Raw genomic sequence first — 22,923 nt, 5'->3', positions numbered from 1 at the left:
GTTGCAAGGAAAGCAGTGATCCTTGGGGGACTCCCCTGCTGATGGGGTGAAGGTCGGATGAGAAGTTTTTGATTTGTTCTCTTTGGGTGCGGTTGTGGAGGAAGGAGTAGAACCAATGTAAGACCACCTCATCTACACCTACCCTTTCTTGAAGAACCTTAATGAGTAGATTATGGTCAACCATGTCGAAGTCTGCCGATAAGTCCAGGAGAATGAGTAGGCCGCATTGGTCCGTATCGAGTGACTTGTGGATATCATCTATGACATTAAGGATCGCTGTCTCTGTGCTGCAGCCCGATTGGTGGGGTCTAAAAGGTTGATGCTGTCCATGTGTTGAGTCAGTTGTAGGAGAACGCACCTTTCCAGGATTTTGGATAGGAGAGGGACATTGGAGATGGGTCTGAAGTTTTTCAGATCATTGGTGTCCAAGCCTGTTTTTTTCAGTAATGGCGTGACTTGGCCAACTTTGAGGTAATTTGGCATGACTCCGGTCTTCAGGGAGCGGTTTATGATCTTACTCCAGAGCGGGCTAGGGAGAGTTTAAGCTTTTTGGCCAGTTGGGTAGGTATAGGATCTAGGACGCGAGATGAAGGTTTGGAGTTGAAGATCAGTTGGACTATCTCCGCTTCTGGGATGGGGTTGAAGGATTTCCAGAGTTTTGTGGGGTGCTTGGGGGTGATATCTTCTGTCCCTGGTGCCGGGCTCTTGTAGGGGGGACTGCGGTTGTCGTCTAGTAAAGCTCAATCTTGCTGATTTTGTGGTTAAAGAAGTTGGCGCACAGGTCTTTGGATGCCCGAACTGAGGATGCAGGGGGCTTGGAAGTTTGTTGCCTAATTAGGTTGAAGACTTCTTAGGGTCTCTTTTTTGTGCAGTCTAGAGCGTTGCAGAATAATTAAGTTTTTTCGTTCTTTATGTGTTTTTTGTACTTCTTGAGTACTGTTTTGAGTTGATCGCAGAGAATTGTGGAAGGGTTGTTCCACCAGAGTCTTTCTGTAGCTCTTAGATGTCTTCTTTCAGAGTTTATGTCTGTGTTGAACCAGGATCTAGATGGAATGTTCCTGACTCTTCTTAGTTTCAAGGGGGGTAATTGGTCCAGAATGGATGCCATAGTTGTGTTGTAGTGAAAGGTGAGATCTGATGTGGAGTTATCTGTGGAGATGGGAAGGAGAGAGTTTATCCTTTCCTCCAAGTCAGCCAGGGGAATCTGAGTTAGATTTCTCGCCAATTTGGATGGGTCTTGCGTGGGGGGTTGGTGTAGGATAGTTTGGAATAGGATGGTGTGGTGGTCGGACCAGTCAACTGGCAGGATGTGGTCGATCGTGACTGTGTTGCGTTGGGCAATAATGGCATCTAGGATTGATTCTCTGTTATGGGTTTCCTCTGAGCAGTGCTGGGTAAGGTTGTTGATGTGTAGAAGATCATTAAGGGTTTGGATTAGCAAGTTGTTTTTTTCATTCCAGTGTAGGATGAGGTCGCCTAAAATTAAGTTGTTTGAGTGTCGGAGTGAGCATTGAGCAATCAGGTCAGACAGGTGTTCACAAAATGCGGTGGTGTTGCCTGGTGGATGGTAGAGGAGATGGCAGAGTAGTGTTTTGTTGTCACTTGTCTTGATGTTAGTGGTTAGGCATTCAAAGGTGTTGTAGTTGAAGGTGTCACTTTCCGTATCGGGGATGTTGTTCTTGTGTAGGATTGCTATACCCCCTCCTCGTTGGTCTTTTCTATCTTTGTTGATTACAAAGCCTGGGGGCACAAGCATATCCATGATTGGGGAAGAGAACTCATTTAGCCATGTATCGGTGACGACCGTGATGTCTATGTCATGGGCGAAGATGGATTCTGCCAGCTCTGTTGCATGTTTGGTGGCTGACCTGCAGTTTAAGAGCATGCAGTTGGTGGAGGTCCCCTCGTGGACATTGTAGCTCTTGTTCTTTTGGCTCTCTGTGTCTGGTTCAAGAGGGGGGTTGAGATCCAACTGGGGCAAAGAGCCTTGGAAGGCCTTTAGTGTGTGGGGCTAGAATATCTATCTAAATCACTACACTTAAATACCTATCAGTCACCCCTATGGCAGGCCTTAACAACCCTGAAGGCAGGGTGCTGGCTTCTACGTGAAAGGGTGCCCCTGCATGAGCTGAGCCCCTCTGCAGCATTCGAAGACCATTCTCCGGGGTTGTCTGTGATGCAGCCAGACATATATGTTTAAGTGCATTATAACCTCACGGTAAATGCTAACTTTAAAACGGTTGCTTAGAAACATGTCGTGTTTTGTGTCAAACACCTTGGAATCATACCTCCACACCAGTAACTGGTGTGGGAGGTATGATTCCACCCTTCCAAAGGGACATATGTGTGTCACCGGTCTACCCGGTAGCAGCTTTCTTGACCTGGGCAGCACAAAATGGAGGCTGCCAGCCACAGAAACGATTCTGCTCTCCTGCTGCTGAGCCAAGCTCGAGCAGAGGAAGGCATGACATATAGGCATCCTGTCACAGGCAGGTGTGACCACCTCTCAGACAGGGTTTAGTGTACTGGGGCTGGGTGGGTGCACTCTGAGAGTGCCAGAAAGTCTTCTCTGGGGGCACATTTGGTGTCCCAGTGCACAGTCCAGCTCAAACCAGTTCTGGGAGCCATTTGCTCCTGCTCTGGCGCAAAACTGGACAAAGGACATGGGTGTAGCGACCCCTCTGTCCTGCCCCTCCCCTAGGAGGGTCCATAGAATCTTTCCAACCCCTTCCCATGGGTAAAAAGTGGGTTACCTGACTACAGGACGTTAGATTTTACCTGGACAAGATTCTGCTAAGAAGAAATTAAGTACTTTGACTGCCTGCACGACGCTGGACGACTGAAGAATCTCCCTTGGAGTAATAAGTTACTCCCCTGCAAAAGCAGGCACCTAAACACATCTGACCGGTTTGCTTCTCCTTAGCTCCTGAGGACTCCGAAGATTTCAGTAACACAGGAGGTGGGTTCTTGAAGGTCCCTGAGGTCGATCTGCCCTCTCAGCGATTCTGAGACCAGGATCCCTCGTGGCAACCCGAACCCCTGCGCACCGCGTACATTTGCAGTTGCATATGCTTAATGACGATTCCCGAGCTTGTGCATTGGACTCTGTGTAGTCCTGACCCTGAGCAGTATTTGCACCAAAGATTTCCGCCTCCACTACTCAAGTGTCCTGTGGGCTGGTACTTTGCAAACTTGCTTGAGGTCTCCTCGCGATCCCTGGACCGTTGGCCTGTGGGTCCTGGCAAGGGTCACCTTGTTTTTTCTTGGGTTTTCCTGGTTGCTCCAGACGTGCCCTGACTCTCCATTGCTTGGAGAGTCCCCTGGACCTTGCTGGTCCACACCATAACCTGTTTCTTCTGACCACATGGGTTGCATCTGCCAAGGCTTGTTGGTGTTCCAGCCGGTCATCGACCCCTCAGCACTCGACATCCTTCGTGGGACAGCTCACCTCCGGACTCTGGTCGTCCTCGACGTCTCCTGGTCCCCGTGGCTGCAGAGTCAAGCAACCCTTCTTCACTCCTGAAGCACATGACATCGGTGGGCATTCGACTACCGAGCCCCTGGTCACCTGAAGTGACCCAGACTCTGTCCCCTCTGCTTTCAGGTTCTTCTCACCTCGAATCCAGGCTTGGATTCCACCGGACATTCTTCGCCCTCCTGGCAGCAGGACATCTTTGCAGCTCTCCATTGAAAACGACGAAGGTTTCCGACACCACTTGACCCCTATGCACCCAGCTCCTCTGGGATAGGTAACACAGGTATTTCGGTACTCACTGGTGGGTTGGCCTTGGAACCTCCTAAGTTCCAATGGGTTTGCTCGAAGTCGTCTTAGAAGTGTCCTTAACTTGTAATTTTCCAACCGTGACTTTCCCATAGAGTTGTATGGAGCACGCATCTGTGTTTCCTCACTGCACCCGTCCTCCGTGGGCTCCCTGTGTCACTCCTCTGGGTGGTTCCCTGGGGTCCCAGCAATTCTACATGCTCTAGGCACTGTGTCTAGTTAAGTCATTGTTGTTATACCATTTTTTTTAGTATATGGTTCGGTCTCCCCAGGATCCCGCTGTGTATTTTGCTATTTACGAATGTTCTAGTGATTCAGTATTGTGTGCTTTGTGCCCTAGTCTCGTACAGAGAATAGTAGAGAGTGTTATATTAATAAATACATATTTTATATAAACACTGTGTGGTTCTCCTTTCATTTAGTCATTTAGGAGGTGATATTCTGGTAAAACAAGCTGCTTTACATTCCTTCAAGATTAAACCTGATGGGTGCTCTCCATAGCTACCACTAGGATAGCTTTCAATAAGGTTATCTTTGACCTCATACATCATAAGTCTCGTGTGGACTGGTACAGGGTGCACACTTTAATTGGTGGACAGCATATACCAGGCCACCTTCTCACAGACGTAAGAGCAGTATTTGATAACATAGACCAAGACCAAGCTCGGCTCTGGAAGAAACTGGCTGACTGGAATGTTTTGCTGGGACCTTTGCACATGCTGATCCTACTCCACACAGACACCTGAGTGTAGGTGAAGCTAGGCGAGGGCACACACCTCACCTGAGGGTTAAAACAAGGGTGTGTACTCACCCCCACACTATTTAACCTCTGAATGGCGGACCTTACGCAGTTTCTCAACTCTAGCAATTCACATGCACCTAGGCCGTGGGGGGTCTAGCATGACGCTATCCAATTTTGTATACGCCGATGATGTGGAAATGGTGAGCCACACACAGGGGGGCATGCAACACCTCCTCAACGCAATGCAGGCTAACGCAATGGAGAACCTCCTGGAAGTAAATCTTGAGAAAACAAAAACGATGACCATCAACGCTGGCAAGAAGAAACCCCCTGCCTGGTATCTGGGACTACACTGATCCAAACCACAATAAACTATTAAGTACCTAGGTATAGAGATTGCTAAGTGAAGGCCTGATCACCATGCAGAAGGAGGCGATAAAAAGAAAAGAGAGTGCACTCACAGTGACGCTGAGCAACATCAAACTGAAGTTGACAGGTCCAATACAGACGCCCCTCCTTCAGGTAGCTCGACCAAAAATTCTACTAGCAATCACTTATGGAAGTGAAGCCCTGAGAGGCACAGACGCTATAACTCTAGACAACACACTAGTTAAGGCTTATAGACTCATACTCAGTATTCCAAACTACTCTTCCACTGCACAGATTCAGTTAGAGTTAGGCCTAACAAAACAGTCCTTGGCAAGGCAAAGTGCATTTATCGTCTGCTGGCACAAGATCAGGAACGCAGTTTCCAGCACCATGAACCAAATGTTATGGCAAGAGCTACAGCATCGAACAACTTTGCACGCCAGAAACTTTCTTCAGGAATTTCTTTCAAACACTGGGCTATCTCAGGCCTAAAACACTCCATACAGTCTTCAAAAAACTTGTTTGGAAATCAATAAAAAGCCTCTCACTTATAGAAGACAATTCTACTTTCTCAGGCCACAGCCATGCCTGGATGACAATCTACTGATGCTACTGATCACTTACTCCTCAAAAATACTTCAGTCTAGGCTACACAATTCTGGGGATTCTCCCCTCAACTCTGCATCTCCCGCCATGGTAAAAGGTTACAATTCCTAAATGCTGCCGATTATGCGGTTTAGCAACAGAAGAACTCCCACACCTGCTCTGCATCTGTAGAGAACTGAAGCATGAACGGACCAGGCTACTCAAAACCTAGTTCAACTCAAGAGGGGTCCACACATGGAGACAGGCAGTGATGGCCGGCTTCAACACAGAAAATCCTCAGCTCAACTGCAGGCTGGTAAAATTCCTTGTGCAGGTAAAAAAGAAAATGCCATCAGCCAGCAAATACACTGTACTAGCAGCCAGCATAGCTGCTATGGAGACGAGCGACCTCTAATCTGCATTCAACAACTGGGCTCGCAACCACAGCACTTTATTCCCGGTGATCCGACTTCTAAACTTAAAATCCTCCATGGACAGGACAAAGGGAAATACTTAGCTTGTTCTTATAAATACACTGCCCATTTGAACATTTTTGACTCCCTCATTAAGAAACGGCTGCTCAATATTTTTTCTCTTATGTGTAGTTTAATTGTACTTTATCCATTTTAACCTGCTCTTTTAACTTGGCTGTATTGCACTGGTTTTAATTAAATATGCAAAATAAAATGACTTACATACACAAGGACTTTGCAAGGGTCCGAGTGGTTCCCACCAAGTGCTGAGATTCAAGTACAGCTCCTTTTGCTTGGCAGTTTTCTTTGCCATCTGTAAAGGGCCCAGCTTAGCTTTTAGGTGAACTTTCAAACAGTCTTTAAAGGCATCTTCTGACACATGTTGCGCAACAATACAAATTATGGTCGTCCTACCAATGCTTCATTTGACTGAAGAAAAGATCTGCTATAATGAACGAAAAAGCTGTGTTTAAAAATGGCTGCAGGCTCAATTAGATAACGGAGGACTTCAGATGTAAACTATCAGCAATGTGCTGCTTGGTCCTGCCACAAAAAATAAATAAATAAATAAACACAGCGGTCTAGGGTGCAACGGAGAAGTGGGCAGGCATGGGCGGGGAAAGCAGCAACACAGGCGGTGGGGGAACCACATGAGCGAGAAAGCACCACAGAGAACGGGGGAGAAGCAAGTTTGGTGGGAGAAAAGCAAAACAAAGAAAGCTTGCAATTTGAGGGTAAAAGCAAAACAAAGAGCAGTGGCACCCACGTTTTGCAGGTGGAGAAGCACACAAGGAAGAGAGCTGGAAAATACATGCGCTCTCAAGGAATTCTTAAGCAACAAAAAAAAAGTAGTTACTTAAAAGTGAGCAGTGGTAGTATACAAGTCAGCCAAGTCAAAGGATGGTAAAGAGGCTACGTACATGGGAGGGACAAACACAAGATAAAACAAGTTTGGACAAGGAAAGCCATAGAATAGGAAGCAAGCAAACATGGGTGGCAATAATGGCAACCAATGGTAAGCAATGGATGGGCTGTATGGCCACTGTAAATTCTTGGCAAGCTTACAATAGGTCTTTTCCAACCAGACAGCTTGTGAAGTCTGATAAGCTAGACTTAAAAAGCACATTTCCTTATCCACTTCACACTTCATATACCAGCAGGGATTCAGGGTGTTATATTTGCAGATAATAACACTAGTTCTAGATCTTTATTTTTTATATACCTCATAAAAAAACACCATAACCAATGATTCCACTAACTGGTTAACAAATTCCCTACAAGGGAAATTATAAAATAAGATATTGGCTTGTGAAGTCAAGTTTACAGAATGAAAGACAGATGCGAGTCACTGAGATCACATTTTTGAAATGATAATGCATTAGAATACCATACATTTAATACTTTTTAAACCAAAGTCATGCATTCGGGAACGTGGGCCAGGTAAAACGCTTTCCACGTTACGCACTGAAGGAGCTAATGCGCCTTCCCAACTATTGCATGCAAAATAACCAACAATTGGGACAAGAATGTTCCCTGCATGGTCAGTGCTTAATTTGTAAAACAAATTTGTGCCAGGGCCCTCGTCAAGAGGCCACGGCAGCTTCCAGGACACACTGTCACTGTCAGCGCTGCCAATAGCAATACCTACACAACTCCTAACCATCACACTGCTACAAGTGTGACAATTCAGACTGTTTGAAGCCCCCAAAGTTATAAGGATGGCTTGGGAGTAGGTATTACTTGTTTACAATATATATAGAATTAGTAAACAACAGTTTTTGTTTTCGTTTTTAAATTACACTAACAGCGTCACCATGTGGCAGCTGTCATAAGTGCTGGTGTTGGCAATTAAGTGCCGGTGCCGAGCACCGGAAACCACAAGCTCAAATTAAGCACTCTGCATGGTAAACAGGCATGTACGCATGCTCTGAGTGACCCAACTGTGTGTGAAACTGGTATCTTGAATTTTTCCTTGGCCAAGCTAACATGCTAATGTAGTGTGTCTGCCCACAATGATTGAGATCCAGAACCTTTTCTGTGACTTGAAGTGGGGCAGCAAGCTTGCCCTCCATCTTGATAAGGAAACCACTATCCTTGCCCTGTGTTGCCGGCATAAAGCAGTAATGGCAGCATACTGGTTTTGTGGATCATAGTAGTGAACATACCTTCTTTTCTGGTAGAGATAGTGTGCAATGCTCACCATCACCACTTGTGTAATGTAACACTTACATGTGACACCATAGACCCTTATGCTGACATTCCCTAGACAAGCGGATTGCTTTTGTGCGAGGCATGAATAGTAGCAAGACTGCATATGTTGCACCCATATGCTTGCTGAGGCAAGAAGGATCCATTCTGGATTGCCCCCGGTTTAACATGGAACAACCTGGAGGGATTGAGTACCGCTTCCTCAGAAAGTAGACTTGTATTGCCTGCACTCCTGCAGCTGAATGGGAGATCATAGACACTGACGTGTGGGAGGATGAAGTCAGAGCTGCCATTTCTAGGAGGGCCTTTAAGCAAGGGAATGCGAATGATTTCTTCCTGAGTACTGCCATTTGGTTGATGGTAGGGAATGTGGGGGAATAAGCAGTTCCTGTTAACAGGCAAAAAAATTCTAGGCATGACCTACCCCTTTTTAGGTCTCACCTGGCGTTAGCAGCGCGCATGCGCTGCGCTCGCCATGCGAGGGCTTTTTGTAATCAATACGATTTTGGAAGGGGACTTGAAGCCCCGCCCATCTTTTTGATTGGGTAGAGTCATCTTCCATGCGAAACGCTGGCTTCTGATTGTAAAGGAGGCTTCTTAGTCCTTCCTTGTTACCACTCTGTCCACTTTCAGCCCTGCCCAACGGGACTGGATGCTTTACTTGCGACGTGTTACTAACTCCTTTAATTAGAGGGTGAGGACTTTTTTGTTGTCGTTCCAGCTGGAGCGAGGCGCATGCTGTTTAATTATTGTCATTCCGGCTTGTTATTTATTAATTTTTACTTTAGATCGGAGCGCAGCGCGCACGCTGTTTATTTATTATTTTTTACTTTACATCGTAGCGCGGCGCCCACTTTAGGGACATCGCGCTCCATTTATTTATTTATTTTATACCGAATGCCCACACTCCGTTAAATATTCGTGCCTAGGAGGAGGAGCCTAGCGCTTGACCAAGATGGCCGCGTGAGCTTAGAGCTCCCGAGACCCTCGCGCCCTCCGTCGACTATCCTGTCTCTAATCCTGATGGTATGCATGGCATCGTGTTGCTGAGTTGGCAGGGAGGCGATTGATGCCACCCGTGGTCGGATCGCCCATCGGGAACCGGACTTACACCTGGCGGAAAATTGCGGCCTATCTCCCGGGGATGCCAGGGGCCAGAGTTGGCAGGAAGCCCGGCTCCTAGTTGATCAACAACGGCCAGGCGAGGCGTGAATGGTCGGACGGAGGTCCCCGCTCTTTCATTTTCGGTTTCGTTTCCTTTGTCTGCCCGGACACTGGAGAGCTCTGGGTGGCTTTATTACCCCAAGGCTGCTCGGCGGGCTACTCTGGCAGCATACGGCAGAACTGCACACTTCTTCCTCCTCTCTCTGAGAGGGATCAGTCTTGACTGCACGGGCCTGCCCGGAGCCCATTATGTCGGGCAAGGCAGAAGGGGATCGGCTGAAGACTAAGTCGACCAGGCGGGGAACGTATACCCAGGCCAACATCATGGACCGCTACGCTCTCCAGAAAGCATCACCGAGTGGATCGAGCCAGGCGCCGGAGGCCCAGAAGGAGGACTCGCCTGTGGCACCGGAGCTCTCCCTTCAGGACGTCATGGGCGCGCTTGACGGGATGCAGACCTCGATGGGGAGACAGTTCGAGGCCCTGGCGCATAAGGTGGATGCCATCCTGGTGGATGTCAACCTGATCCGCTCGGACCTGGGCAAGACGAACAAGCGCGTTAAGAGCCTGGACCTTAAGACCACGGGCCTCACGGACGATGTTGCGGAGCTGCAGACCGAGGTCCGTAAGCTAAGGGCCGAGAGTGACCTCGTCGCCCGCCGGCTGGAGGATTTCGAGAGCCGGGCCAGGCGCAACAACGTGCGCGTCACCGGGGTCCCGGAGTCCTCGGATGAGGCTTCGGCGGACCTGCTTGTTGAGGATTTGGTCCTTAATCATCTAAAGCCGAGGGGCCTTGGAAAGTTTTTTGCCGTTGAAAGGGCCCATAGGGTGCCGGGTGGGCGGCCCAAGGCGGGTGCCCCGCCACGGCCGATTGTCGCCCGGCTCTTCCACTTCCGAGATCGGGACGCTATCCTGCAAGCATCGAGGGTGACGGGCCCGGTTCCCTTCCAGAATGCGTCGGTTAATTTTTATCCGGACTTCACCCAGCAGGTCCAGAGACAGAGACAGAGCTTCCTGGGGGTGAAGCGGAGGCTTCGGGACCTGGACCTGAAGTATGCCATGCTTTTTCCTGCCAGACTACGGGTGGTGCACGAAGATCGGACATTCTTCTTTGACTCTCCTGTTATGGCCGACGAATGGCTGGACGCTTTGCCCCGGCGACGGAAGAGCGACGACACGGCCGAGCATGGAGACAGTGGCCGGGATGGACAGGGCTGATATCTCAGTGTTTTGGCTACACTTGGGACCTTGAAATGAGTGCAGTAACTGTGGAGGGTTGCGGGAGGACGAGGGGTGCTCTTTTCCTCCCTTAGGGTACTTTTTGTAGATTTTTTGGTTTTGTGGGGCGACAGGCACACTGCAAGTTGGGGGGCTTTGCAAGCTGCAGCAGGGGTGGGGGGAGTTGCGGGGCTTTGGAGTTTGTTGTTGGGGGGTTTATTTCTGCAAGGCATGATGATTATCCTCAGGGCTGTTCCATGGTGGCTCCTCGGGTGTGGGGTGGGCCTCTTTCCGTTTGAGGATGGGGGGTAGAGGCTTAAGTGTTATAAGCTGGAATGTTAATGGTTTGGGGGATCGCATCAAGAGGGGGATTGTTTTGCAATTTTTGAAACGCTCAATGCCTGATGTTGCCCTGCTGCAGGAGACGCATCTCATAGGTAACACGTGCTATGCCTTGAATAGGAAGGGGTATAAATTCATTGCACACTCGGGATTCTCCTCTGGGTCCAGGGGTGTGGGCATCCTGGTTAGAGCGTCGTTGCCCTTTGAGGTGGACTCCACCATTGTTGACGATAGGGGGAGGTTTGTGGCGGTGGCGGGGCGGTGGGAAGGAAGAACTTTGGTTTTGGTTTCGGTTTATGTCCCGCCGGTCCTGCAGGCCTCCACATTTGCTGATCTGGGCAGGGCCTTGCTGACTCTCCCGGGGGGTATGCTGGTAGTGGGAGGTGATTTCAACGCTGTGGGCTCCGGACTGTTGGATAGATACCCGCCCAGGGATACAGGGGGGGCTCAGAGATGGCTTCCAGATTTCCTGGACACGCTTGGTCTTATAGACTGCTGGAGGCTCTGGCACCCCACACAGAGTCAATACACATTTCACTCCGGTGCGCATGGTAGCCTATCCAGGATTGACTACCTACTCACTCTGGCCGCACACGCCTCGTTGGTGTCCGAGGCGAGGCACATGGCACGCGGTATCTCTGACCACTCGCCAGTGTGGATCCGGCTGGATCTAGGTCGGGAGGGAGGGGGGAGGGTGGCCCCCATTAACCCCTGGTATTTCCGAGACCCCAAGATGCGCAGCGCCCTGGTAAAGAAGGTAGATAGTTACTTCAAAGAAAATCTGGGTACCGTGGACTCGGCGGTGTCGCTGTGGGAAGCTTTTAAGACCGTGCTTCGGGGGGAAGCCCTCTCCCTGGTGGTGGCTGCCAAGAGTCGGAGGGATGGCGAGGTACGGCAGGTAGAGGAGGAGATCGCGGCCCTTGAAGGGGCTATGGAGGAGGGGGTTACAGAGTCCTCGCTGCATGAGCTTTGCCTGAAGCAGACGGAGTATAGGGACCTTGTGACGGACGCCGCTAAGACCCTCAGTAGAGAACAACAGGGCCGCCTGTATGACGTTGGTGATAAGGCAGGGAAACTCCTGGCGTGGCTGGACAGGAAAGAACGGGTCAATAGAGTGGTGCCGGAGTTGATGGGTGAGAAGGGGGAGGAGATTGTGGAACCTGAGGGGATTGTGAAGTGTTTCGCGGAGTACTTTCGTGGGGTTTATTCCTCTGTGTCGGACAGGCCGCCCGAGGACTCGGCTGATCTCCTCCGTGATATCGAGCTGCCCTGCCTCTCTGACATAGATAGGGACGATTTGGATGGTGATATAACGGTCGACGAGGTGGCGGGGGCTATTCGCGCGTTACACTCGGGTAAGGCCTCTGGACCGAACGGATTGCCGATAGATCTGTATAAGCTGTTCCCGGATAGGGTCGCCCCTCACCTGCGCGCCATGTTTATGGAGGCGCGGGGGGATGGGATCCTTCCGTCGGATCAGCGGCTGGCGTCGATCGTGGTCATACATAAAGAGGGTAAGCCTCGAGACAGGTGCGCCTCCTATCGGCCCATTTCACTCCTCAACGCTGAGCCGAAAATTCTGGCTAAACTCCTGGCGACCCGTTTGATTAGGGTACTTGGCGACTTGGTCCACCCGGATCAATCCGGCTTCATCCCGCACCGAAACACGGCACTAAACCTTAGGCGTCTTCATGGCGTCATCGCCAGGGCGGACACGCTGCAGGAACCGGCTATTGTGGCATCTCTTGATGCCACGATGGCCTTCGACACGGTGGAATGGGCATACTTATGGGCTGTGCTGGCCAAGTTTGGTTTTGGTCGCGGTTTTATGAGTTGGGTTAGGTTGCTGTACGAGGGGCCGCTAGCGAATGTGGTGGTGAATGGTCGGGCGTCTACTCCGTTTCAGCTTGGTAGGGGTACTCGGCAGGGTTGCCCCCTGTCGCCTCTGTTGTTCGCCCTCGCCCTTGAACCGTTGGCTGCTTGGATACGTTGGCACCCGGAAATACGGGGCCTCCGGTGGTCGCCTGATCACGAGGACCGTATCTCGCTCTACGCCGATGATATCCTGTTGTTTCTTGCCTCACCTAAGAAGTCGCTTATTGTGGTCTGTGACGTACTTGCATCATTCGGAAGGAACTCGGGGCTCGTAATCAATTGGGGCAAATCGTACTTGTACGTTCTTAGTGGCGAGGTCCCACCGATCCCTAGAACGTGTGCGATACAGGTCGCCCAGCAGGGTTTCGTTTACTTGGGGATCTTTATATCCATGGACCCTGCTGTGCGCTATGAGAGGAATCTGCTCCCCCCCCTGGCACGCTTGAGGCGCGATGTTGAAGGTTGGCGGAGGCTGCCGCTCTCCCTTGTTGGGCGTGCGGCCCTGTTCAAAATGATGTCTCTTCCCCGCTTCCTCTACGCCCTCCAGAACACCTTGGACTGGGTACCGGCCAAATACTTTCGGGAGGTCGAAGGCCTCCAACGGACGTTGCTGTGGGATGGGCGGCCGCGAATAGCTATTGCAAAGTTGACGCTCCCATGGTATGATGGGGGCATTGCGCTCCCAGACATCCGACGGTACTACTGGGCCACGCAGCTGAGCGCGATCAACCATGGGTTTTATGGCCCCGCCCTCAGCCCTGGATATGCCATGGACAGGTGGTTGCTACGTGGTGGCAACTACTACAGGGCGTTGTATTCGCGGTCCCTGGACTCGTCCCTCACGGGGCCCACGGGTGTGGCGGTGCGTGTGTGGAAGATGGCGACTGACTCGTTGGGCTGGAAGGACAGGCTCACCCTCGCTACCCCATTGTTTGAATCGGAGAGGTTGGGAAGGCTCTGGCACACGAAGGGATTTGACAAGTGGGACCTGATAGGTATATCCAAAGTGGGAGATGTGCTGCATAAGGGGAGGGTGAAGTCCTTCGAGGAGTTGCAGACTGAGTATGAGCTGGGGCCCTCCGAGTATTTCAGGTATATCCAGCTGCGCCACGCCCTCCGATCAGTCCTCGTGGAGGGTGAGAAGGTGCCGGAGTCCTCTCCTCTGGAGGACCGGGTCCTTGATGGTCATATGCCCGAGAGCACGATCTCGCTCATATACAAGAAATTGATTAACGTCCGGGCAGACATGCTTTTGGGGCTGAGAGAACAGTGGACTAGGGATGGCCTTGAGTTGGATAATGAGGACTGGCAGTCAGCGGTTTCTTCTCCTAAGGAAGTTGCGATCCCGTCGCGTCTGAGGCTGGTGCAGCTTAAAATACTGCACCGGGTCTATGTGACGGGGCCACGGCTGGTCCATATGGGATTCTCGGAGGACGGCCTGTGCAGGAGGGGATGTGGTATGGTGGGTACTTTCCTTCACATCATTTGGGAATGTGGTGTCATTGTGGAGTTCTGGAGGAGAGTCCATGCAGTTATGGGGGAGGTGACGGGCCTTGCTGTGCAGCCGGAGGCGCGGTGCTGCCTCCTGAACGTCTGGGGGCCCACTGACCTTGATGAGGCGCAGACCCAATGGGTGACCCTGGGTAACATGGTCGCTAAAAGGGATATTGCGCGTCTGTGGGGCTCCTCGGGGCCCCCTACCCTGACCGCGTGGAAAGAGAACATGGACTGGAGCATGCTTAGGGAGAAGACGGTCTATTGCTCCAGAGGTCGCCCCCGGAAATGGCACGCCATCTGGGGGCGGTGGAACCAATACAGGGGGGGAATATGTCTTGCCCCTGATCTGGAACCTCCTGAGGAACAGCTTTCCCCCTGACCCTCTTTCCAGCATAGTTTGGTTTTAGCTACCGTTTTGGGCCTCTGCTGTCCCCCTTCTTACTCCGTACACTGTCTTGTAATTGGTAGATGAGTGGGGTCCGGCCTCCCCTGGGGGCTTTCACCATGGGCTTTTAATGTCTCTGCCTTGCTGGGGTTTGCTGTGAGTTACTTGTGTTTATTTAAAATTGGACCTTTGCACTAATTTCTGCACTGTAATGGGGACACATCATTGTATCTGACTTTCCATGCTGCCGATCCTTCGGGCTGTCGGCTGAATAGCTGTGTTCTGCTTTTTGAAATAAAGGTTTTCCAAAAAAAAACAAAAAAAAAAAAAAAAAAAATATTCGTGCCTAAGTTTCTGCTCACTGAAATTCAGCAAAACGTGGAAATGCACCCCTGACCGGTGAAAACCTGCACACGCCAGAACCAGAGGCGCACCCTTCCCAAAAAACATAGCAGCAGCTCAGAGACAGAGCCGAATCCGCTACCGGGAGAAGTGCAGCAAAGGGACACACCCCTGGGAGTGCTCACCTACAGACACAAAGGGGCAGGCTGTGCCTCACTAGAGGCCAGGGTGCGGTGATAGACGGCTGTCGGTGCTTGTGAATGCTGGGGGCATGCCATGAATCCGGGGCGCTGGTAGAGGGATGCACACCGTACCGCGAGGGCTGGTGGAAGTCTGTGGGTCTCTGGATGCTGATCGGTGCGGGAGTTTGTATTCGCTATTCACTGATTACCCCCCCCCACCACTTCCTTCTTATCCCCACTCCTCCATCTCTGATCCTCCCCTCAGCTATTTCCCCCTTATCTGCACCCCGGCCCTTCCCATGATGCCTTCTCCCTCCTCCACGACTCTCTCTCCGCCTTCCAGCCCCCCTGCTCCATTCCTCGCACCCATCCCCAGATTCCCTCTCCCTCCTCCGCCCAGCCCCTTCCTTCCCCCCTTGCCCCCACCAGCCCTTTCCACATGCTTTCAGAGACGCAATGAGGAAGGAGAGGGAACAGCGTCCTTGTTGTCATGGAGACCGGTGGTTGCAGGCATGGAGGGGGCACCCCAGCCCCTCCAAGCCCTTCAAGCAATGGCGAACTCAGACCGGCACTGTGAGGTAAGGGAGAGGGGCTGGGGAGGCGGGAGGGAGTGGGGAGGCGGCAGGGGCTGCCGAGGTCCCAGCATTGCATGAGAGAGGGAGAGAAAGGGCGAGGTGGGGGAGAAAGAGTACAGCAGATGGGAAACCAGCGGGAGAGGTTTGAATGTGGTAGCGAAAGAACACGAGAGGTGGCCAGAGAGCAGGAGAAACAGAGAGGCAGCCGAGGTAACGGAGAGATGAGGAGAGTGGTGGGCGAAAGCCGGAGAGAGATACAAAAACACCTACAAAAGAGCACGAGGGACAGAAGGAAAGACGATAAAAGAGCAGCAGACAGAGAGGAAGAGAGGAGAGAATAGAGCGAGAGAGCGGGAGAGAGACGGGTACAATTGGGGAGGGAGGCAAGCAGACTGCGCGATGGAACGAGAAACAAGCATTTGTAATGCAATAGGTCTCGCATTTATGCGAGTTTGAGTCATTGACACTGCAAATGACAATGCCTTTTATTTTTATTTTCGTTTTTAAAACATAAATAAAAGGCGTTGTCATTTACAATGCCAATAGCTTAAACTCGCCTAAAGGCGAGACCTATTGCATTGCAGATGCTCGTTTCTTTTTCTAAGTGCTACTCCAGGTAGCCTGATGACAGCCAGGTGTAGAGTTTTCATACTCCCCTGTGCTCACAGTTTAGATACTCCTGCTTGGAGCAAGTATCAACATAGCCTGCTGTGAGTGCACATTGTGCAAAGTCTGTGTCTGCACTGTACCAAGAAAATGAAACTTGAAAATAAACCGCCCCAAACTGGTTCCTGGACTTTAGATAGTGAAGTGACTCAATAGCCTCTGTCTGGCAAAGGAGTATAAAGGTAAGACCCACACCACCCGACTTTGTTCCAGCTCCAAATTCTTCTTGGATAAGCAAGGGAGTGCTCCTCAGAGTACTTGAGGAGCTACTAAGACCAAGGGGCAGAAGAAAACAATGTAAAAGACACAGGAGAAGGCACTAAGCGACGATTCAACTCAAAGTCTAGGACGACAATTAAACAATAGTACTCTGGACTTGAGTGATAACCCCACTAAAATATAGAAGCTTTACGATAATGTTCAAATAATTTGGCATATTTCTGGATAGAAGTGAACCTCTAAAAATAGAGACAGTGATTTTTGGCCATAATTGGCCTGATGGATGCAAATGGGAACTTTTGTTTTCAATTTTATGGGAATGGATGACATGATAGATCACGTGTAGTATTATACACCATTTCACCTTTGGGTCACAGATCAACTCAGGTATCAGTTGCAAGTTTACAACCATTTGATAATTATTCTATAAACTATGTAAAACCAACATGTTGGTTTCAATTAAGTTTTTGATGGAATCATACCTAATTATCACAATGAGGTACAGTTAAAACAATAAATAGCACACTTATCTGTTAAACCAAAAACTTTTGTCTGGATTAATTATCCTCACACAAACTTGTCCCTGAAGTACAAAGCCCTTATGGCTTATTGTAAGAGTATGTGACGAGTGTAAACTGTTATTACCCTGGCTGTCTTTTGTGCAAGGTTTTGTATATGTGCATATATACATAATGTGCATACAACTAATTTAACAAGAGCCAGTGAAGTCAGAGCTGCAAAAGACAAAAGAGGGCAATCAAACTCTAACACAAGTTTACCACAAAGAATTCAGAAAAACAACCTTTTGATGTGCACTTCTAGGGCAACTCCATTCGCGGTGTCATTGTGTGTGTGCTCCACACGTACAATGGTATCCAGGAAGGTCACCTTGATCCTTCGAAGCACTGCAGGGATTCAAGAGATCACAGACATGATCAAATTGCATGCAACACAAGAAGTTTTGTCAGTTATATACGGGACATTTAATTCCATATGACAATTAAAATTGGAGCATGACTTTGGTGATGAGACTAACTTTTTTAGGAAGTTATCTTCAGTACATTGCAGTTGAGAACTGTCTCTAATGCCCCAGACAGCCGCTCCATAAGGGGCAGCAGATACCGTTTTTTGCCTCATAGATTCTCTTTATTGCTTCAATGGGTTTTGAGCCAGTTTGTTTTATAAATTTAAAAAGTGCCCCAATATTCTTTTCCATCTGCAGCCCCCTGTTTACGACCATACTTAGCCAATTGTTTTGGCGATCGAACATAATCCCGAAATAATTAAAAGAATAACGATCATGCCTTGAGTTTACAGGATGTGGCAAAAGACTTGTGATCAGTTCGAGGCAAGGTGTCACCATTCAAAGCAGGGGGATTGGGCATACGTCACATAATCAAGCTGCACAATTTAAGATTCTTCTGGAAAGCTCCAGGAAGGATACTGAGTGCCACTGTTGTTTTGTTAACAGTACATTAGCTGACTGCCCCTCTCGGAGGCTCTATGGATTCCTAAAGAGAATATATCGATTTCTCATGCAGGTCACCCTGGAGTCTGGAATTTGGTAGGAGGGTTAGGAAATCTTTTCCTTTTACTCAAATACTTTCCAACTGAAAATTCACCCCGGTTTAGATTGGAACACTTATCAGACTTGGAGGGAGGGAAGAATTATTTACAAGGAGCCAGACCAAACCATTCGAACCAGATGAAATGGGACAGATCATGGACAGCAAGGCTCTTATTACTGCAGAAAGGGGGAGTGTTCAACTCCAAAAGTACATATGCAACTAAGGGTTAAGCAAGGTTGTATACTCATGGCGACCTCACCCAGTCCCTACATGATGACATGTGAAGGTAACAATACATGATGAACATAGGTGATACTGTGATCAGCACTAAAGCCATAATAGACATCAGTTATAAGTACACCTATGAGAACCTAATAGTAACTTACATAAACTTGAGGTCATGATAGTTGGTAAAAGATAAACATGCATTGACAAAGCCAACAGTTCGGTGTTCAAGGTGCCAACACTGCATTGTAAACACATTTAAGCCAGATAAAGAAACAGTAGGCTGTCTATTGAAGGCGCTCCATACATTCAATATAATTCTGTTTTTAATTTCCATGCCAAATAATTGTTTGATGGCAAGGAAGCCTTCATTATAGTTGTTCTTTAATTTCTGGGACACAGAACGGAAGAACTATAAAGAAAACTCATTTGCCACTGACCTTCATTTGTCTCAGAACCAAAGAGAGTGAACTGTATTGAAGGCAACAGAGTCTTCAATATAGACAGCCTTTCATGTCTAAAAAAAAAAAAAGGAAATGCCCTATCTTAGCAGCAGAAACCACTAAAAGGGAAATGGAGATGGGCAGGAGAAGGTAGCAGTCAGTGGCGAACAGGAGCAAACGGAAAAAGAGAGAGGTGTGAGAGGGAGGAGCATGTGGGGATGACAGGTGGGAGAAAGAAATAGACACGAGGAAAGACTAAAGGGAAGGCAGGAGCCAGCAGCAGTAGTCCAAGAGGTTTATAGTTGTAAAGTACTCCACACCCTAAAAGCCAATAACCTCACGAGGGAGAGAGAAATACTCCACTGGACTGGGCCAAGATATGATCAACAAATCTCAAGGTTATCGCTGAAACAGGCTAGTTTAAAACAAATCCAACAGTTGAAGGTAGCCCCAAAGCTCACTCGAAGTATACTGTAAGCAGAAAGTCTGTAAGCTTTGCCATCAATTAAGATCTAAAATGTATACGTAGAAAGTCTGAAAGCTTCGCCATCAAATAGGATCTAAAATGTAGAAGTGCTGGCTAAGAACCAATCAAATTGTGATCAGACAGAAGTATTTTTTTAAATCCAATCCGTTTACCGAGGTTTTAATATACAGATACTCCGCCTACAGTCTTCAAAGTATCAAACCTGTTTCTGGTCCATAAAGGTATAAAACAGCTTAAACTTTAATCTCCTCCTTCTCCCGCCCAATTGATATCTGTGACGATACAGTGGTCGCAAAACAACTGTGCCCTAAAACCTCTTCTGATTAGCATTCTTTAACCACACTTCTATATTTCAAGTGTTGCTAAATGCATTTGTTCTCTGACATCTGAAAACCAGAGGTTCAATAATGGAGCCCAGTCTCTCTTCCACTGTCTTTGCCTGGTCGTTCGGTAATCTTTAAGATGGTCTCCTTGCTGAAACTTTTATATCAACTTCAGAACTTTCCGTTCTCAATGCCAAAAACCTTCTTTGCTAGGAACAATGCTCTGTTACAGGTGCTGATGTGAAATGGTGGGACACCCCGTATTGCTCATGCGAAATGTTGCAGACCCACCTTTGAGGGGGAACCTCGCCACGCCAAAACTGGTGCTATACTACAGGGCAGCGCGCCTGCTGGTGCTCAACGACTGATGATTTGAGGGGTTCAGGGATCCAGCTTACAGGCTATGACGGCCTTCCACACCTGCTTCACAGCGGTGAATAGCTGCGCACCAAGTTTGCGTCCACACGAGTAGTGCTGGTCACATCGAAGGTAGTCACAAAGGCCATGGGATGGGCTGGCTGGCTGACATTAGAGACTACGCTGTGGAAGGGGACCAGACTTCACCAGGTGTCAGTGCTCTAAGGGGTCAGCCAAGTGGGATGCTATTGGCATTACAACACTTGGGGACGTTCTCATGAAAAGATCCCTTAATGCCTTTTTAGAGCTGCAAATGGAGTACCAACTTCATCGCTCCCAGTTCTTTCGTTACCTTTAGCTCAGTCATGCCCTCGCCCCCAATTTGCCTACCTACACTGAAATCCCAGCCTATTCACCGCTGGAAGCAAAAATCCTAATGACTAACATTAATGCACACAAGCTATCAGCTATCTACCAAACACTGCTACATCACCAGCCAGACCCCATAAAGATGGTGAGGCAGGTATGGTCATGAGATCTAGGACACCTGGAAGATGAGGATTGCAGGTAGGCAGTGGCAGCCTTGAGAGAGACCATGATAGCCGTATAATTCCACATTATTCAACTCAAACTGCTCCATCGTATGTACCTTACCACGACACGACTCTCCCACGTGGGACTAATCAGTTCTGGACATTGCCTACACTGCAACCATGACAACGAGGATTTAGTACACACCTTTTGGAGCCGTTCCAGCCCGTCACATTTTTGGGAGGAGGTGCTGGAGACTATGTTGGAATTAGGGTTCACAGGGAGCTGAAGCTTGTCCTGCTGCATTTCACGGACGATATAGGGGGTAATAGAATCTGAAGGTGTTACTCTGGCTTGGTCTCCTGGTGGCCAAGAGAAAAATTGGAAGGGTGTGGAAGAGTGCAGATGCCCTATCCAGAGAGAGGTGGGCCAAGGGTATGGAGTTCTTTAAAGGCCTAGAACGTCCAATAAACCAGGCTAGAGGGTGCCCCATAAATATGTCAAGCTATGGAAAGACTGGGCCAAACATAGTGGGATCCAAATCGAACCTTGCCCAGTCTAGGCCCTTACTGGTCCACAAACTGTTGCGCTCCTTCGAGACCATATCAGGTTGAGATTTTGGGTGGGGATATATTGGTTCCTTAGCCCACTGTGGTTCCTACATATGCTACGACCACTGGGACTATGGCTCTCTGGCTTCTGGGACATGAATATAGTGCTCCAGAGAGGATTTAAAATATGTTAATGCAGAAATGCCATTACCTTTTGTATGTTTTATGCCAGGTGTGGCTCTTGTTTTGCTTTGATTCATACAAAAACCAATAAAAAAGTGTTAGAAAGCAAATTTAAAAAAAAGAAAGGAGCCTAGTCAGTTTCACAATCTTCTCCTTGTTTCTCTAAACTCAAGGTTAGTTTCTGTAAGTCCAGGAGTTCCTATATGCAGATGCGCCTATTCCCCTCATTGGGTGCCTCATCCTTCCAAAACATGCCGTGATTTCCTTGTCTGGTTGTACAAAGGGACTTTTACATTGTTTCCCACTAAGTTTATGTATCAGGATACAGGATAAATATTCAGAAACAGTGTAAGCTGGATATCTGGGGATGTTTGTTTGGTACACTGGGTTAACAGCAACAAGAACGTCTGCCCAATCTTTATGGAGTTTAGGACAACCCTATATGATCTGGGTAAGTGTGTCTCTTTCTCTAAAACCCTTCAAAAAGCCTATCTTAACAGCTTTGGTCTCGTTATAATTTTGCTGGAGTGAAGCACCAACAGATAACTGATTTTATTACAGGTTCCTTTCATTTCATGCTCCTTCCTTTCCAAAGGGACTTAATGAAAATATGCCCCTCCCATTCTTGGTCTGTGAGTGCGCGTACTAGCTCTTCCTCCCACCTCTCCTGTCCTGTCAGGTTTGAGTGCAGTAAAATTTGATTAAAATTAGAGATTATCTTTTTATCATCTCTTTTAGTAAGAAGCCATTGTTCAAATTGTGTAACATGTTGGTACTCTGCCGTTGGGTGGAGTCATGCAATACCCAATGACGGTCCAAACTATATGTGAACCTCCAACTTCTTGAATGTTCGGATCCCGTCCTCATTAAACATGTCTTCTGTGTAATTCTCCCTTCACAAAACACCTCTTTCTATGCAGCAAGCGAAAAATGAATTACCAGACTTGGGTTAAATGTGGGTGGCAACGAGGGGAGAACTACATTTGGGCTTTATCTATCCCATATTGAAAGATTCTTTCTAGTGAGCAGACAATATAGTTCACTGACTTGTGTTACTCTCACTTCTGTTTAGATACATCACTTTTAAAGGTCGAACCCAGCTATAATTTGGGTTAAGAGACACCACTGCTTTTTAGTTTTAGAGATCTTGAACTTTAATATGAACATTAGTTGGGCTGCTCAATAGTAATTCGCCAAGACCTTACTCTTTTGATGAAAGTGTCATGATATACTTTGCTAGTCTCTGCTTATTCACTGGCCATACAAAAGGTATGAACTATTTTAAAAAAAATATTTCTTAAGTAAAAGGATGGAATTATATTAGTAAAGTCTGGAAAAGGTACAGCAGTTTCAGGAATATTGTTGTCTTGATAGCTGCTAGCCTACCACTTTAAGAGATGTCTCCATAGACCATGCTTGCAAGTGTTACTGAATGTCATCCAATAATTGGAAGTAGTTTGTGCCTTGTGCAGTTGTGGTGGTAATCTACATTTCTGAATACATCAGGGAATGTGCACCACATTGACAGGAAAATAAAGCTCTTAAAATTGGAATTTGCTTTGTTGAGGTGGATATATTCATCAGTTTCGATTTTTGAAGTTTGCCTTTAAATCCTGAGGCCTTCAAGTATCT

At 48.3% G+C, this 22,923-nt stretch overlaps 1 protein-coding gene across 1 annotated transcript in view; it reads right to left on the bottom strand.

Moving 5' to 3' along the window:
* The window catches only part of ATG2A (autophagy related 2A), a 2,561,659-nt gene that overhangs the window by 2,403,132 nt on the left and 135,604 nt on the right, over positions 1-22,923 (bottom strand). Inside the window, exon 4 of the mRNA XM_085625535.1 lies at positions 17,426-17,528. Coding sequence (XP_085481661.1) covers positions 17,426-17,528 — 103 coding nt within the window. The remainder of the gene's footprint in view (positions 1-17,425; positions 17,529-22,923) is intronic.

Source organism: Triturus cristatus, chromosome 9, assembly GCF_964204655.1.
Source record: "Triturus cristatus chromosome 9, aTriCri1.1, whole genome shotgun sequence".
Classification (NCBI taxonomy): domain Eukaryota; kingdom Metazoa; phylum Chordata; class Amphibia; order Caudata; family Salamandridae; genus Triturus; species Triturus cristatus.
This window is presented reverse-complemented; position numbering and strand designations above follow the sequence as displayed.